Source organism: Hyla sarda, chromosome 10, assembly GCF_029499605.1.
Source record: "Hyla sarda isolate aHylSar1 chromosome 10, aHylSar1.hap1, whole genome shotgun sequence".
Lineage (NCBI taxonomy): Eukaryota > Metazoa > Chordata > Amphibia > Anura > Hylidae > Hyla > Hyla sarda.
Genome location: NC_079198.1, coordinates 26,394,507 through 26,411,826, shown reverse-complemented (window position 1 = coordinate 26,411,826; position 17,320 = coordinate 26,394,507). Strand labels below are relative to the sequence as shown.

General features: G+C 43.8%; 1 protein-coding gene across 5 annotated transcripts in view; it reads right to left on the bottom strand.

Annotated features, from left to right (window-relative positions):
* Positions 1-17,320, bottom strand: part of PPFIA3 (PTPRF interacting protein alpha 3) — a 160,906-nt gene that overhangs the window by 106,209 nt on the left and 37,377 nt on the right. For all 5 annotated transcript variants that reach the window (XM_056544649.1, XM_056544654.1, XM_056544652.1 and 2 more), the window contains exon 3: positions 2,915-3,016. In XM_056544649.1, the coding sequence (XP_056400624.1) occupies positions 2,915-3,016 (102 nt within the window). The remainder of the gene's footprint in view (positions 1-2,914; positions 3,017-17,320) is intronic.

The window sequence follows — 17,320 nt, the reverse complement described above, 5'->3', positions numbered from 1 at the left end:
CAACGGCAGGAGGTCTGGAACACAGGCTAGGAACACACAAGGAAAGGCTTTCACTAGCACAATGGCAACAAGATCCGGCAAGGAAGTGCAGGGGAAGTGAGGTATAAATAGGGAAGTGCACAGGTGAAGGTACTGATTAAAACCCATGCGCCAATCAGTGGCGCACCGGCCCTTTAAATCGCAAAGACCCGGCGCGCGCGCGCCCTAGGGAACGGGGCCACGCGCGCCAGGACAGCACAGACGGGGAACGAGTCTGGTAAGCGGGTCGGGATGCGCATCGCGAGCGGGCGCGTCCTGCATCGCGAATCGCATCCCGGCTGGGGACATTATCGCAGCGCACCTGGTCAGCAGGTCTGACCGGGGCGCTGCGAACAGGAGAACGCTGTGAGCGCTCCGGGGAGAAGCGGGGACCCGGAGCGCTCGGCGTAACAGTAATGCTGCCATATGTAAGCTGTTGGCTGACCACATACATCTTCAGACTCCACCATAGAAGTGAAAAAAGTCTGGTGTGTAGGGAAAAAAGTGTACTAAGATTTCTGGGCAGCAAAACCATCAATAAGTTTCAAAATAGACAAGGGGAGCCACATGGAAAGGAGATGGGAAACATGGAAACGTCCCATTGGGTCTAGGCTGTGGTCCTCCATGGTAAGAAGTTTTAGAGAGTCATCCAAACTAAAAGGTGCTCATACAAAGCGCGATATCTTAGCCAAGAGATATCTCTCCCAATTCCTCCAAACTTCATGTGTCCTCAATGGAGAGAGGATGGGTAAGCTACTGTCAGACTCCTCCCCAAGAACAAAAGGAATGGTTAATTAAAATCCAACATGTTCGATCCTTCTCTACCCCAGCAGCATCTACCCCAGCAGCATCATGACCACAGTCCTCTCTGCTGACCTATGCTGTCCATTTTAGGAACTGTCCAGAGCAGCATGTTTGCTATGGGGATTTTCTCCTGCTCTGGACAGTTCCTAAAATGGACAGCAGAGGTCAGCAGAGAGGACTGTGGTCATGACATCAGAGAAATCTAAAAAGCATTCCCCCACTGTCTGCTGAGATCACGTGACAGCGGGGGACTCCTTGAACGTCAGCATGGCGGCTTGTACAGCCGGACCGCACAGGTCATCAAGTGGGCTGGCTGCTCAGGGAAGACATGAAGAAGACAAGCCCCCGGTGATCAGCTGTTTTCTTGAGCAGAACAGGATTCTGGGAAAGGCTCGAGACAACAGTCATCCAGAGACCGGAGGAATGCTAAACCTGGGGGAACTATGAAATCACAAAAAAGGGGTCGATCCACCCCATATATGTAAGGCAAGTAAATGTACTTAAAAGGGTACTCCACAGCCATCACGCCCCCTCCCATAGACTTGCATTGAGGAGGCGGGGCGTGACACTAAGAGGGGGCAGGGCTATGACGTCACGAGCTCCCGGCGCCGGCTTCAGCGTTCGCAACAGTTTGTTCCAAACATTGAGCAGCGGAGTACCCCTTTGATACATAACTTAGGATCACGTGCACGTGCTACAAAGATTAATAAATCTTATAGATGGTATTGACATTGGAGCAACTGCAATAAGACCCATTATAGCTCTAGAAATTGAAGGTTTCCCTAGATGCTGGAACACCACCTCATTCCATGAGACATAAAGGTCCAGATTTATCAATCTGTTAAAGACAAAAACTGGAATAAATTCCCCATAGCGACCAATCACAGCTCAGCTTTCATATCTTAACAGGCTCTGGTAGAATAAAAGCCAAGCTGTGATTGGTCTCCATCAGATTAATAAATCTGGGCCAGAGGTCCTTGTCGTACCTGCAAAGGTCACAATAAAGAGTGAGTCGGGGGAACCCCACACTTAAAGGGGTACTCCGCTGCTCAGCATTTGGAACAAACTGTTCCAATCGCTGGAGCCGGCGCTGGGAGCTCGTGATGTCATAGCCCCACTCCCTCATGATGTCACACCCAGCCCCCTCAAAGAAAGTCTATGGGAGGGGGCGTGATGGCTGTCACGCCCCCTCCCATAGACTTGCATTGAGGGGCGGGGTGTGATGTTATGAGGGGGCGGGGCTATGACGTTACAAGCCCCTGGCGCCGGCCCCAGGTTTCGGAACAGTTTGATCCAAACGCTGAGCAACGGAGTACCCCTTTAAGGAACTCAACAGCTATCTATCAACTCAAATATGCATAACATACATTTTAATCTCTTAAAGGGGTACCACGGTGAAAACCTTTTTTCTTTTAAATCAACTGGTGGCAGAAAGTTAAACATATTTGTAAATTACTTCTATTAAAAAATCTTAATCCTTCCTGTACTTATTAGCTGCTGAATACTACAGAGGAAATTCTTTTCTTTTTGGAATGCTCTCTGATGGCATCACGGCCACAGTTCTCTCTGTTGACGTTATTATAATAACAATAACGCTTTATTTATTGTTGTCCTTAGTGGGATTTGAACCCAAGTCCCCAGCACTGCAAGGCAGCAGTGCTAACCACTGAGCCACCATGCTGCCCTTAGCCTACATCTGCTATGCATGGTTGCTAAAATGGACAGACATGTCAGCAGAGAGCACTGTGCTTGTGATGTCATCAGTGTTCCAAAAAGAAAGGAATTTCCTCTGTAGCATTCAGCAGCTAATAAGTACTGGAAGGATTAAGATTTTTTAATAGAAGTAATTTACAAATATGTTTAACTTTCTGCCACCAGTTGATTTAAAAGAAAAAAGGTTCTCACCGGAGTACCCCTTTGATATAAAAATCCTTTATGGTTTGGTAGATAACCTTTTCTCCTCCATTTGTTGGCCGCACCAGAACATGTTGAGTGCTGAAATAGGAGAAGAGGGATGAGCCAACCCCTTTACGGGCAGCCTGGCCTTCCACTACCCCCTTTGTACTACTCCCACTTTCATCTGCCGACTTACCCGAGTGTTGTTTCTCTCTGCCTTCAGTTCAGCAATCTCTTCTTCTCTCTCCAGAAGTTGCTCGCGACACAAGTTCAACTCCTTAGTGAGGGCTGCAAATTCCTACAGAAAGAGAAAGTTGCAATTTATGTAAAAATACATCAGAAAAATAAGGTACATACTTAACAAAACTGCTTACAAAGGTGTAGATTCCAGGGACACCCATCTGATTCCCTCCAGCGCTTCCTATGGTTTTATTTAAGAGATGATTTTGTATGTTATCCTGAATTACAGTCAAAACGTGGTGTCCCCACATGCAGTGGATGAAGTTTAAAGTGTCTTATGGAGACGAATGAGGGGTGGAAAAAGTGAATTTTCTGCCAATTGCACGAAGGTGAGGAAGAGATGTGAGAGCAGCAGTAAGATCACAGTGGCTGCTTTGTGTAGCCCTGGTCTCCGAACGCTCCCCGGGGATCGAGTCCTACACAGACCCCTTCAGCACACTGCTGCTTTGTGTAACCGGGCACCTCACTACACCTTTTCTATGGCTATTTATTTATTTTTTTATCACATTTATGTATTATTAACCCTTCACTTGTCATCCATTATAGAAAATAATCTCATTATTGCTGGCTGTATACCCGTTGGAACTCCCAAGACTATTTATAGATCATAGAAATCTCTGGGTCAACCTGGTGAGTCCCGAGAATACTTGAAACAGGAGAGGTAGGAACACTGCTCAGATAATTACCACAATCTCATTGCCTGGACCCTTATAAAAGACTTTCTATCCATATGTCATAGTGGGAAAAGTGGGAAAAGGTTACTATAAAAAAAAGAATCTACAAAAGCTGAGGTCCGAATTATCAGGCTGATTTTCAACAATTCTGAGAAAAGGAGAACCTGTGTCAAGAAAGGGTCAAAAGGGGAATAGCAAGGATTCCCGTGAGGCTCTCAATTCTTCTGCAACATCTGGTGTATTGATCACATAGTACACTGCTGCAAATGAAGAAGCTTCACGTCCATCACTACTGAATGACACAATACCCCTTCATAGCGGAGCGGAAAGAACAGTTGGGCTCTAGATGAAGATGGAGAACCCTGGAGAAGCAGCCTGGGAAAAAAGGGAAGAGGAAGAGCGCTCACATTCAGGATAGGAGAGAAGAACATAAAAGGGGAAGAAGAAGACAACCCACAGCTATAAAGAAGGAAAATATAGGTGACGTAGCTTGGAAGGAGGATAAACTAGTAAAAACAAAAGCCATAAAAAATGGTAGATAAAGAACTGGAGACAGAAGAAGAGCCAGAAGAGAAGAGGAGCTGAAATGAGAAAGTAGGAGGGAAGAAGTTCTAGTTAGAGCCAGGAAGAATAAGCAGAATTGGAACTGGAACCAAAAGACAGGAGTAGAGAAAAAGCCAGTGCCAAATAGAAGAGGAGCCAAAGCCAGAAAGGAAAAGAGGAGCCAGAGCCAGGAAGAAAGAGGATGAAAAGAGGAACTGGAGCAAAAAAAGGAAGGACCAACACCAAAGGGAGGAACCATAACCAAGAAGGAGAAGAGGAGGAACCAAAACCAAGAAAGAAGAGGAGGAAAAGAAAAAATGGATCCAGAAAAAGAGAGGAAGAGGCAGTGCCAAAAATAAGAGAAGTCAAGAAGTAGACAGAAAAAGAGGAACTGGAGTCATAAAGCAGAAGAGGAGGTAGAACCGGCACCAAACAGAAAAAGAGGAGAAGCTAAATCCAAGGAGGGGGGAGGAGTCAAGAAAGCAAAGAACAAAAGAAGCCAAAACCAGTATGGAGGAAGAACCCGAGTAAAGTCATCTGGAAGGAGAAGATCTGGATAATAAACCACTATAGAGAGTGAAGGTGAATAGGAGGAACTTTAGCCTGGAAGAAGGAGATGGATATGCTATCCATACAGTTAAGCTAGCCATACATGGAATAATTTGCCCGTACTTTTTCAAATTGATGGGATATTGGATATCCACTATTCTCATGAAAAAAATTATTCCTACTTTTGCTAATAATTTTCATGAATATTTGTATTGTGGATGGGATCATGCTGATCAGCAACAACCAAGAGCGGTCCCAGTCATCGCGGCAGTGTTTCTTCCTAGCTTTTTACCCTTTGTTTTTGGTACTATTTTAATTATGTTATAATAAATTTTTGGATTTTATATCTACATTTTTTTTCTTTTTCATGGGAGCTGGAGCAATTTTTTTATAAAAAAAACAAACAAACATCTATTTACCTCCCGCCGCTCCTCCGATGCCTCAGTTGTCTCGCTGAGGTCCCCTTTCCTCTCCTCTTCTGGGTTTCCTGTGATCAATACAACAGCTGCGGCTCAGAGAATCACTGGCCACAAATATGTTCTGCCTCAGCCAGTGACTGTGGCAAGTGGCAAATGGCAATGTGATGTAGACCCCGGTAGACCCCGGACTACTTTCTGATGCCGGGATTCATGCCAGTCACATTGCTGCTCAGCCAATTACTGGGTGAGGTGGGACATCGATACTCACAGCGAACCATTGAGCCTCAGAGTGAACTATTGACCACAGAGAACCCAGAAGAGGAGAGAACCAGGGACCACAGCAGGACAAGGGAGGAACCAGCAGGAGGTAAGTAGATGCTTTTTTTTTTATTTTATTTTTTTTATACCTAACAATGGGAATGTCAAAAAGTCAACAAAGAGGAGAGGAGATGTGACAGGACTAATAAGGCACTTATACATTCTTATTTTTGTAAGATGTTTTTATATTTTAAATGTATTTTCTTCTGTGTATCTTCTTTACAGTATTATGGGTGCTGCCATATTTCCCGAGTTGCTGCCATAGCAGTTCTAAAGATCTAAATCTAAAAAAATATAAGCACTATTGTCCTTTATTGGATAGTAAGCGTGCCAAGTTTCATGTACGAGAAGGAGAAGGATGGAGAAGCTGTCACTATCTTGTGTTGTGGTATAATCCATTGTTATCTGCCTTGAGCTTTAAAACAGAGGTGTTACCCAAAAACTCTTTTTACATTAGAAGGATATAATCAATACAAATGTCTCTTCTATGCCAAACAATGGGAAATTCCAGCATTGGAATGTCTAATGTGTGTTAATTGCCACATTTACTAATCATTACACCCCCACAACATGGTGGACCTTTAAGGTATGTGATTTTTTACCCTTTGTTTGTCAGTCTATAAAAAAAGTAGATGCTATATTTCAATGACTGATGACTGAGTCCTGGTCTATCTTAAAGAGTACCTCTCATCATCTTGTTAAATTTTAAAATCCTCCCAGTTCACTGCCCTCATTATGATAAACTATGATTTATTTATTTTTTGTTCTCTACCTTGATATTGCTCAGTATTTTCTGCTCAGTCTCAGTCAGATTCACAGACTGGTAAGGGGCGTTACCCAGCAGGCGTGGCATCATATGAAGCCATACAGGGGAGAACTTCTTCCCTTACTCTGCTACACACAGCCCACAGCAGTTCAGTGTGAGATGAGCTATGATTGCATAAGGCTGCACCCCCCCCCCCCCCCCTCAGTTTGGACATCTGTCAGGCCAGCAGGAGTACAAAGTCTGTGCAAGAGATAGGGGTAAATGTGCTTTGAACAAGTAGGGAGACACCTAGTGGCAGCTTTTTAAAACACAAATAAAATATAGACAACATAAACAAAGTACATTAGAAAGATTTTTTATTTATGATAAGGAGTGCAATAGCAAAAATGAGTTTTAATGAGAGTGCCCATTTAACTAATGAGCGATAAAATCTGTATTGTACAATATCACATATTACTAGTAAAAAAGGGACTTTAACACTACTTGATAATGTGTACAATTCAACTATTAGGATCGATACAACCCCACAACCACTCTAGTAAAACAAACATCTCAATCAAGGTTTTTCAGGTAACCAGTAAATCACCAAATCTTGGGCATTACGGAAACATGTCAGGGCCCCCTCAGCATTCCATAGCATCAGTTTAGATTTCAAGAACTTAATGCATAGTCCCTCAATTGACATTTCACATTCTGAATCAACATAAAAGGTTAAAGAAAATCTGCAGCGATACACAACTTATCTCCTATCCGCAGGATAGGGGATAAGTGTCTAATCGCGGTGCATCCGACCACTGGGACTTCCGCAATCTCCCATAGCGGAACCCGGCATTGCCGCGTCTCTGCACGGCTAATGCACGCTTCGTCGACCTCACTGAGGTCGACAGACAGGTCCCATCCATTTTGCTCTATGGGAGAGAGCAGGGATGCACGAACACTGCATCTCTGCCTCTCCCATAGAGATACATGGAGGGGGAGTTTCAGCCGCGACGTCAAGCTGCGGCCAACACGTCTCCTGCGCGAGGTGAGTCGGGGCCCCGTACAGGAGATAGTGGGGAGTCCCAGCATTCAGACCCCCCGCGATCAGACACTTATCCCCCCTGTGGATAGGGGATAAGTTGTGTATCTCTGTAGAACTCCTTTAAAGGGTACCTCTCATCAAATAAACTTTTGATATATTTTAGATTAATGAATGTTGAATAACTTTCCAATAGCATGTTAATGAAAAATATGCTTCTTTCTATTGTATTCTTCCCGATCAGTCCTGTCAACAAGCGTTTCAGACTCATGCTGGAGTCCTAAACACTCAGAGCTGCCAGGCTGCTTTGTTCACAGCCAAACAGGCTGTGAACAAAGCAGGCTGGCAGCTCTGAGTGTTCTCCTTTGTGAACAAAGCAGACTGGCAGCTCGTAGTGTTTAGGACTCCAGCATGAGTCTGAAATGCTTGCTGCCAGGACTGGTAGGGAGACCCCTAGTGGTCATTTCTTCAAAGTGGAAAATTAAATAGAAAGAAGCATATTTTTTAATAACATGCAATTGTAAAGTTATTCTGCATACATTCATCTATAATATATCAAAAGTTTTTTTGATGAGAGGTACCCTTTAAGTAACTTTATAAATACTTTGCTTTACGTTTTGAGTTATTTCTTGCCTTTTTCCAGCCAGATATGTTGCTGTGTTCAATATTCTGCCGTTGCCATTGGAAACGGACAATGCATTGTCGTCTGGTAAAATAAACCAAAAGAATCATACTTTTAGACCAGTGGTCTCAAGCTGAGGCCCTCTAGATGTTGCAAAACTTCAACTCTCAGCATGTCCGGACAGCCAACGGCTGTCCGGGCATGCTGGGAGTTGAAGTTTTGCAGCATCTGGAGGGCCATAGTTTGAGACCACTGTTTTAGAGGAAATCAGGGGAAGTCCATTTTTACTCTATCATGGTACAAAACTGTACTGTATGTTGCAACCTAGGGCTCTTAAAAGGTGATTTTCTGGATTGGTTTGGGTCCAACTCCTGCACCACCATGATAAGCTAATCTAGTCTTAGAAGACCTCTTTAAGATTGTGGCCCTCATGGCATGCTGGGCATTGTAGATACATGACAGTTGTGGAGCCACAGCATGCAGATCTGTTTTATGGAGAACATTTTTATAAAAATTTTTTGGCTGTGGCGGAACGTTTCCCACCAAGCCTTGATATATTACAGCAAATATAGACAAGGAGAGCGCTCCTAGTGTGATAACATATTATAAAGAGGAGATGGAAAAAAGCAAAATTGCTCACCGAGTATAGTTGTACTGCAACCAAGTACAACTATGGTAAAAGCGTGGAATAACCCTCAACGGGCGAAGATTGGCAGCCGCTCCTGGCAACACAGGTGAAGCACTCAGACGGATCCCTCCAAGGAACAGCCCAGGATAAAAGCAGCGCACAAGACTTCAAAGGTAAAATGTTTTATTTACCCGGCATGCAACACGTTTCGCTGGACAACCAGCTTCATCAGGCATCAGGCAGCCTGATGAAGCTGGTTGTCCAGCGAAACGCGTTGCATGCCGGGTAAATAAACCATTTTACCTTTGAAGTCTTGTGCGCTGCTTTTATCCTGGGCTGTTCCTTGGAGGGATCCGTCTGAGTGCTTGATATATTACAGGCTGAGCCCTGGTAGGTAACCTTTTTTGATGGGCAATCCCTGTGTTGTAACCGGCATCAGCAGCAATCACTCACATGGTTCTGCTGTGGAATATTAGGGGTTAATGTTATCTCTTACTTTATTGATGATGCTGGATATCTTTTGAACATAAGGTGCTACAGCATACCAGCAGGCCCCATAGAATGCTGCTACTGCACCACTGCTTACTGGGGAGAGCGAGTTGTTTAAAAGGATGAATATATAAATTTTAGGCGCTGTTCACATTTCATTTGGTCTCCTGTTTGCAACAAAAAGCAATAACGCTGTGACGGATCTGTCACATGTCAGTATTGCCCCCCGACAGACCTCACTTAGGCATAACAGTCCTGAAGGAACGCATAGGAACTGAGTTCCTGCACTTTTTCCACAGCAGGAACATCATTCCCATTAGTAGGAGTTCTGCAGAACCAGCCCTTGAGTGAAAATCTTGGGTGAGTTCCTGCACTTTTTTTCCCCAAGACTTGACCACTCCATAACAGGGTCCATTAGGTTCCACCATGGGATCTGACATTTTGACTGGAAAAACAGCACTGCACACACAATTGTTTTCATATAAAAATATCATACTCGATGGCAAAGGCCGCAAATATCTGTTGTGGGAGATTAGCTCCGTAAAACCAATCAAATAGCAGCAAACAGGGCTTAAACTGGGCTTCTCCGGATTATTTGTAACAAAACAAATACAGCCTTTAGGTTCAGGCACAAACACATACAAATAAATCCTGCTTGTTCAGGGCTACCTACAAAAACTCTGTAAAATATGCCTAAAAAAAACTTGTGTGGAAACCTAGGTGGCTAACTACCAGTCACCCAACAAAACAGTGACCAAATATGTGTTACTCACACAAGGTAAAATGTCTTTTTGGGACTTCCCACCTCAGGACTCCAACTCTTATAAGAAGTTCCTTACAGCCTCTCAGTGTAAACTTGGTTACACTTTTTGTAAACCCAAATAACTGTTGTGGGAGATTAACTCCGTAAAACCACAGGGCTTAAACTGGGCTTCTCCAGTTTAATTGTAACAAAACAAATACAGCCTTTAGGTTCAGGCACAAACACTTACAAAAAAATCCTGCTTGTTCAGGGCTAACTACAAAAACTCTGTAAAATATGCCAAAAAAAAAACTAAAAACTTGTGTGGAAACCTAGCCTAAAGGTGGCTAACTACCAGTCACCCAACAAAACAGTGACCAAATATATGTTACTCACACAAGGTAAAATTTATTTTTGGGACTTCCCACCTCAGGACTCCAACTCTTATCAGAAGTTCCTTACAGCCTCTCAGTGCAAACTTGGTTACACTTTTAGTAGGCCCAGTATTAAATCGGCCTCCGCACCTATGTTGACTTGGGAGCCAACATGAAAATCTAGGTTTACCCAGGAAGGAGATGAAAGGCCCCACTTCCAAACCTGTCCGAGCGCTGGGGCCCCCCGCGATCTTCGGTACGGGGCCGTGGCTATATACAGGAAAGGGGGCGTTTCGTTACCGCTTGACGCGGCGGCCGACACGCCCCCTCCATGAATCCCATAGAGATACATGGAGGGGGAGTGTCTGCCGCGGCTTTCTGCTGGGGACGAAACTTCACTTCCGGCAGACTGCCGCGGCCCCGACCAGGAGATCCCAAGGGGCCCCAGCGCTCGGACCCCCCGCGATCTATAACTTATCCCCTATCCTTTGGATAGGGGATAAGTTATTTTGCGCTTGAGTACTCCTTTAAGATTTCCATATCCTGCACTACAATTGTTTAGGCCTTTTTAAAGGAGTTCTTCAGTGCCCCAGCGTTCGGAACATCATGACCACGCCCCCTTGTTACGTCACCCCACGCCCCCTCAATGCAAGTCTATGGGAGGGGGCATACGCCCCCTCCCATAGACTAGCATTGAGGGGGCATGGCCGTGACATCATGAACCCGCACCCAGCTTTCGGAACAAAATGTTCCAAAATCTGGGGCTGTGGAGTACCCCTTTAAACTGTGAAGAACTATAGCACTGCTCATTCTGCTCATCCTGGTTCATGGATCTCACTAAAAGTAGTGCACCCCCTGATCTGATCCAGCTTCATGGTCAAATGGTTTTTATAGAATTTTTTCAAGAAATTTGACAATACAATACACAAGGCCATTGCAACATTATGGCCAAAAAGAAAACAGTATAAAACAAATAAAATCATAACATATGTTTGAACATAAATATATATAAGGCAATGAAAACATCATTCTGATCCAGCTTCATATCCATCACCAAAGAGCTGACAGCAACCCTCATATCAGATTCACAAAAGGAGAAGTAGAATTGTAGAGCATTAAATTATTAAAGGGGTACTCCGGTAGAAAACGTTTTTTTTTTTTTTTTTTTTTATCAACTGGTGCCAGAAAGTTAAACAGATTTGTAAATTACATCTATTAAAAAAATCTTAATCTTTCCAGTACTTATTAGCTGCTGAATACTACAGAGGAAATTCTTTTCTTTTTGGAACACAGAGCTCTCTGCTGAAATCACGAGCACTGTGCTCTCTGCCGACATCTCTGTCCATTTTAGGAACTGTCCAGAGCAGCATATGTTTGCTATGGGGATTTTCTCCTACTCTGGACAGTTCTTAAAATGGACAGAGATGTCAGCAGAGAGCACTGTGCTCGTGATTTCAGCAGAGAGCTCTGTGTTCCAAAAAGAAAAGAATTTCCTCTGTAGTATTCAGCAGCTAATAAGTACTGGAAGGATTAAGAATTTTTTAATAGAAGTAATTTACAAATTTGTTTAACTTTCTGGCACCAGTTGATTTAAAAAAAATAAAAATAAAAAGTTTTCCACTGGAGTACCCCTTTAACAAGCTAACTAACTATACAGCACTGATGTGCTGGACCTATAGTCAGAGGATCTATCTGCTTATAGAGTCCCTTTAAACCTTATATATGAAAAGTAATTTTCCATCATCGGAACATTGAGACAATTATTCCTTTGAGCTTAAAGGGGTACTCCAGTGGAAAACTTTTTTTTTTTTTAAATCAACTTGTGCCAGAAAGTTAAACAGATTTGTAAATCCCTTCTATTAAAAAAATCTTAATCCTTCCAGTACTTTTTAGGGGCTGTATACTAAAGAGAAATCCAAAAAAGAAATGCATTTCCTCTGATGTCATGACCACAGTGCTCCCTGCTGACCTCTGCTGTCCATTTCAGGAATTGTCCAGAGCAGTATATGTTTGCTATGGGAATTTTCTCCTGCTCTGGACAGTTCCTAAAATGGACAGCAGAGGTCAGCAGAGAGTACTGTGGTCATGACATCAGAGGAAATGCATTTCTTTTTTGGATTTCTCTTTAGTATACAGCCCCTAAAAAGTACTGGAAGGATTAAGATTTTTTTTTTATAGAAGTGATTTACAAATCTGTTTAACTTTCTGGCACCAGTTGATTAAAAAAAAAAAAAAATTCCACGGGAGTATCCCTTTAAGGAGATTATTACCATCTGCACTTTTGCAAAACATCATATATATATATATATATTTTTTTTTTTAATTAAATGATTAGCATTTATCTGCATAGATTCACAGGTTATGGATCTAAATCAGATGGTATCGGGTAGTCCTTACACAGTGAGAAGAAGCCTTGGAATAAGTCGGACTAATCTTACAATTTTGAGAGGACCAGCTAAACGACCATCTAAGGCTGGGTTCACACCACGTTTTTGCAATACAGTTCTCGTATACATTTTCAATTTGAAAACCGTACGGAACCGTATTGAAAATCGTATGCGTTGACTCTCCATTGAAAACCGTATGCCAAACGATACATCCGGTTGCGTCCATTTTGCATCTTGCACGGTTTTGTCCCTTTTTTCCCTTACCCAAAAACATAGCCTACCACGGTTTTTGGTCTGGGTGAAAAACCGTATTGAAACGTATACGTTTAAAAAAAAATGGGAATCAATGGGAACTGTACAAAACTGTATGTGCGTACGGTTTCATTCGGTTTTCACCATACGGTTTTTGACTTTGCACAGTTTTTTTTCTTGGAATTTCAATCAAACAAGTGAAACTTTATTCATAATGGAGTGAAAAGTTAAAAACGTATACTTTTTTTTTTCTTTAAAAAAAACGGATGCAACCGGACATAATTTTTCAAACCGTATACGGATTAAAATTTGTACACCCGTTTTGATACAGTTTAGTCCAGTTTTGAGGAATCAGTTTTTTTAAATCAAAAACCTGATACGGGAAAAACGTGGTGTGAATGCAGTCTAACTTGTATGGGGGGGGCTCTGACTCTCCCCAGATGGTAAATGTCGAGAGAAAGAAATATCGGGCATGTTTGATTTCAGCATGCCCGATTCTGGCAGCAACCAACCCTCTCCCTTATCAGCACACATGTACACTTGGCTGAGCTAAGCATGCCAGCGTCTGAAGAGGTCAGAAGAGATAGCTGTCAGCCAACAGCTATGTGAGGTGTACGGCCAGCTTCAGTCCTTTGCTTTCCATCATGTTCAATGGGTGGAGGGATCAATCTGCAACTAATGCAACAGCTGTAGGCACCCTGATTGAAAACCACAGGTCTTTTGTTTCAATGGGTGTGTGGGAGGGAGGAAAATGGAATTGTGGGATTTGTAGTCAAAAAACAGAAAAGTCAAACAAGAAATACAAGTTCACAAAAAGCTAGCCACAGTGTTATGGTAATCTCACAACTTAGCCATTTAGCCCCAAGACAAGCGCAGATCCTTCCTAAGCATGTCCATTACTGCCTGCCAGGTACGTACTAAAATCACCTTATGGTGGATAACCCCTTTAATCCTTTCAGTACTTATGAGCTGCTGAGGTTGAGTTGTTCTTTTCTGTCTAAGTGCTCTCTGATGACACCTGTCTCGGGACAAGTCCAGAGTAGAAGCAAATCCCCACAGCAAACCTCTTCTACTCTGTGCAGTTCCCGAGACTAGCAGAGATGTCAACAGAGAGCACTGTTGCCGGACAGATAAGAACAACCCAACTTTAGCAGCCGATAATCATTGGAAGGATTAAGATTTTTTTATAGAAGTAAATTTACAAATCTGTTTAACTTTCTGGAGCCAGTTGATCTAAAAAAAAAAAAAAAAAGTTTTTTCCTGGCATAACCCTTTAAAAGCACTGGACTAGCAGATCGTATGATAAACCTGATGCACTTTTTAATGCGGGCTTAGCCCCCTAGGCCTCCAGGCCCCAGGGCTGCGATAGGTAATGCAGGTATGCCACTGCTCCTCGGGCTGACAAAGCCATCACATTCACCACAAAAGTTCACAGATGCGTAGGCGTGGAGTTGGAAGAGAGATAGCCCATGCAGAATAAATGTGGCAGGCTGTTATCAGAACTGCCCGCATACATTTGCACGCGGCGAATGACGCAGGGACGCGTTTCTGTGAAAGAAATTTAAATACTGTACTAAGGAAACTGCTATTAAAAGCTGTGAAAGAACTCGGCTTTCTTCAAGCTCTGCCGTTCATTCACCATTTAAATAGCTGTTGCAGGATAAGGCAATTCAATCTCCCTGGCCGGAACGCCAAACTGTAAGCAGAGTCATTACCATTCCGGGCACACAGGCTGCTAACCTAATCTTCCCACGTACTGATGTACTCCATATTCAGGTCTGGAGAGGACACAATGGAGACTGTGCCTACAGCACTATTTTTAGTCTGCCTACCTGGGCTCCAGTTCGGGAACTCAGACTATCAAACTGATCCGAATGGTGAAAACACATTCGCAACACGGATTTTAATGCTATTATGGGCAAATCTAATAAGCAGGTCGCTCCCTGCAGGATGCTGATACCAAATATTTGGCACAGTATAAGTGGTACCTGGGCTAAGGGGTGATGTAACAAAATGTTAGTTATCTACAATACTCCTTAACAGGCCACACTGAAGCCCCTAGATCAGTGGTCTTCAACCTGCGGACCTCCAGATGCTGCAAAACTACAACTCCCAGCATGCCCGGACAGCCGTTGGCTGTCCGGGCATGCTGGGAGTTGTAGTTTTGCAACATCTGGAGGTCCGCAGGTTGAAGACCACTGCCCTAGATGATTCAAATGGTCTCCTGTAAAAGGTATAAGGCCAGATTAAAGGGGTACTCTGCCTCTAGACATCTTATCCCATATCTAAAGGGGATGGCATGGACTCAGGTGTGAACACACACCTAAGGAACGCGGCTGGACTTTTTGTTACTTTTTCTTTGATCTGCATTTAAAGGGGTACTCCGGTGCTTAGACATCTTATCCCCTATCCAAAGGATAGGGGATAAGATGCCTGATGGCGGGAGTCCCGCTGCTGGGGACCCCCGTGATCTTGCACGCGGCACCCCGTTTGTAATCAGTCCCCGGAGCGTGTTCGCTCCGGGTCTGATTACTGTCGATCACGGGGCCGGCGGCGTGTGACGTCACGCCTCCGCCCCTCAATGCAAGTCTATGGGAGGGGGGCTTGACAGCTATCACGCCCCCTCCCGTAGGCTTGCATTGAGGGGCGGAGCGTGACGTCACACGCCGTCGGCCCTGTGGTCGTCAGGAATCAGACCCGGAGCGAACTTACTCCGGGGACTGATTACAAACGGGGTGCCGCGTGCAAGATCACAGGGGTCCCCAGCAGCGGGACTCCCGCAATGAGGCATCTTATCCCCTATCCTTTGGATAGGGGATAAGATGTCTAAGCACCGGAGTACCCCTTTAAGACTGTTTGCTGTTTTGCCAAGTGTGAATAAAACACTGAACTCTGATTTGAAAAGTCCTGTTTCCGTGCCTCTATACTGCAACCGCACCTGTCTGCAAGAGCGAGTCATCACACTGCCCAGAGAAAGTACAGGCAGAGATTCCAGTGCAGCAGCCTCCCATGGTCTTTAATGGGATTCTGCTGCACTGTGTTCACTATAACATTTCTGTGGTGTAAAATTAAAAATTCAGACTGCCGCCATAAGAATGAACGCAGTGGAATACCACGTGGAGTGCATTGTTCTCAATGTGGATGGCACAGGTCCGTGCGGACGTAGCACCGACTCATTTGGCATTGCAAGGAATGGAATGGGTCACACAGAACTTGCTCAGTGTGGACATACTTACAGTTACACCATCACATATATACAGTCATGGCCGTAAATGTTGGCACCCCTGAAATAAAGTATTTCTCACAGAAAAGGATTGCAGTAACACACGTTCTGCTATACACATGTTTTTTCCCTTTGTGTGTATTGGAACTAAGCCAAAAAAGGGAGAAAAAAAAGCTAATTGGACATAATGTCACCAAACTCCAAAAATGGGTTGGACAAAATAATTGGCACCCTTAACTTAATATTTGGTTGCACACCTTTTGGAAAAAATAACTAAATCAGTCACTTCCTATAACCATCAATAAGCTTCTTACACCTCTCAGCCGGAAGTTGGACCACTCTTCCTTTGCAAACTGCTCCAGGTCTCTTATTGGAAGGCGCCTTTTCCCAACAGCAATTTTAAGATCTCTCCACAGGTGTTCAATGGGATTTAGATCTGGACTCATTGCTGCCACTTTAGAACTCTCCAGCGCTTTGTTGCCATCCATTTCTGGGTTCTTTTTGACGTATGTTTGGGGTCATTGTCCTGCTGGAAGACCCAAGATCTCGGAGGCAAACCCAGCTTTCTGACACTGGGCTGTACAGTGCGACCCAAAATCCATTGGCAAACCTCAGATTTCAAGATGTCTTGCACACATTCAAGGCACCCAGTGCCAGAGGACGTAAGACAACCCCAAAACATCATTGAACCTCCACCATATTTCACTGTAGGTACTGTGTTCTTTTCTTTGTAGGCCTCATTCCGTTTTCGGTAAACAGTAGAATGATGTCCTTTACCAAAACGCTGTATCGTGGTCTCATCTGTCGACAAGATGATTTCCCAGAAGGATTTTGACTTCCTCAAGTTAATTTTGGCAAAATGTAGTCTTGCTTTTTTATGTCTCTGTGCCAGCAGTGGGGTCCTCCTGGGTCTCCTGCCATAGCGTTTCATTTCATTTAAATATCAACAGATAGTTAGCGCTGACACTGATGCTCCCTGAGCCTGCAGGACAGCTTGAATATCTTTGGAACTTGTTTGGGGCTGCTTATCTACCATCCGGACTATCCTGCATTGACACCTTTCATCAATTTTTCTCTTCCGTCCATGCCCTGGGAGATTAGCTACAGTGCCATGGGTTGCAAACTTCTTGATAATGTTGCGCACTGTGGACAAAGGCAAATCTAGATCTCTGGAGATGGACTTGTAACCTTGAGATTGTTGATATTTTTCCACAATTTTGGTTCTCAAGTCCTAAGACAGTTCTCTTCTGCTCTCTTTCTGTTGTCCATGCTTAGTGTGGCACACACAGACACACAATGCAAAGACTAAGTGAACTTCTCTCCTTTTTATCTGCTTTCAGGTGTGATTTTTTATATTG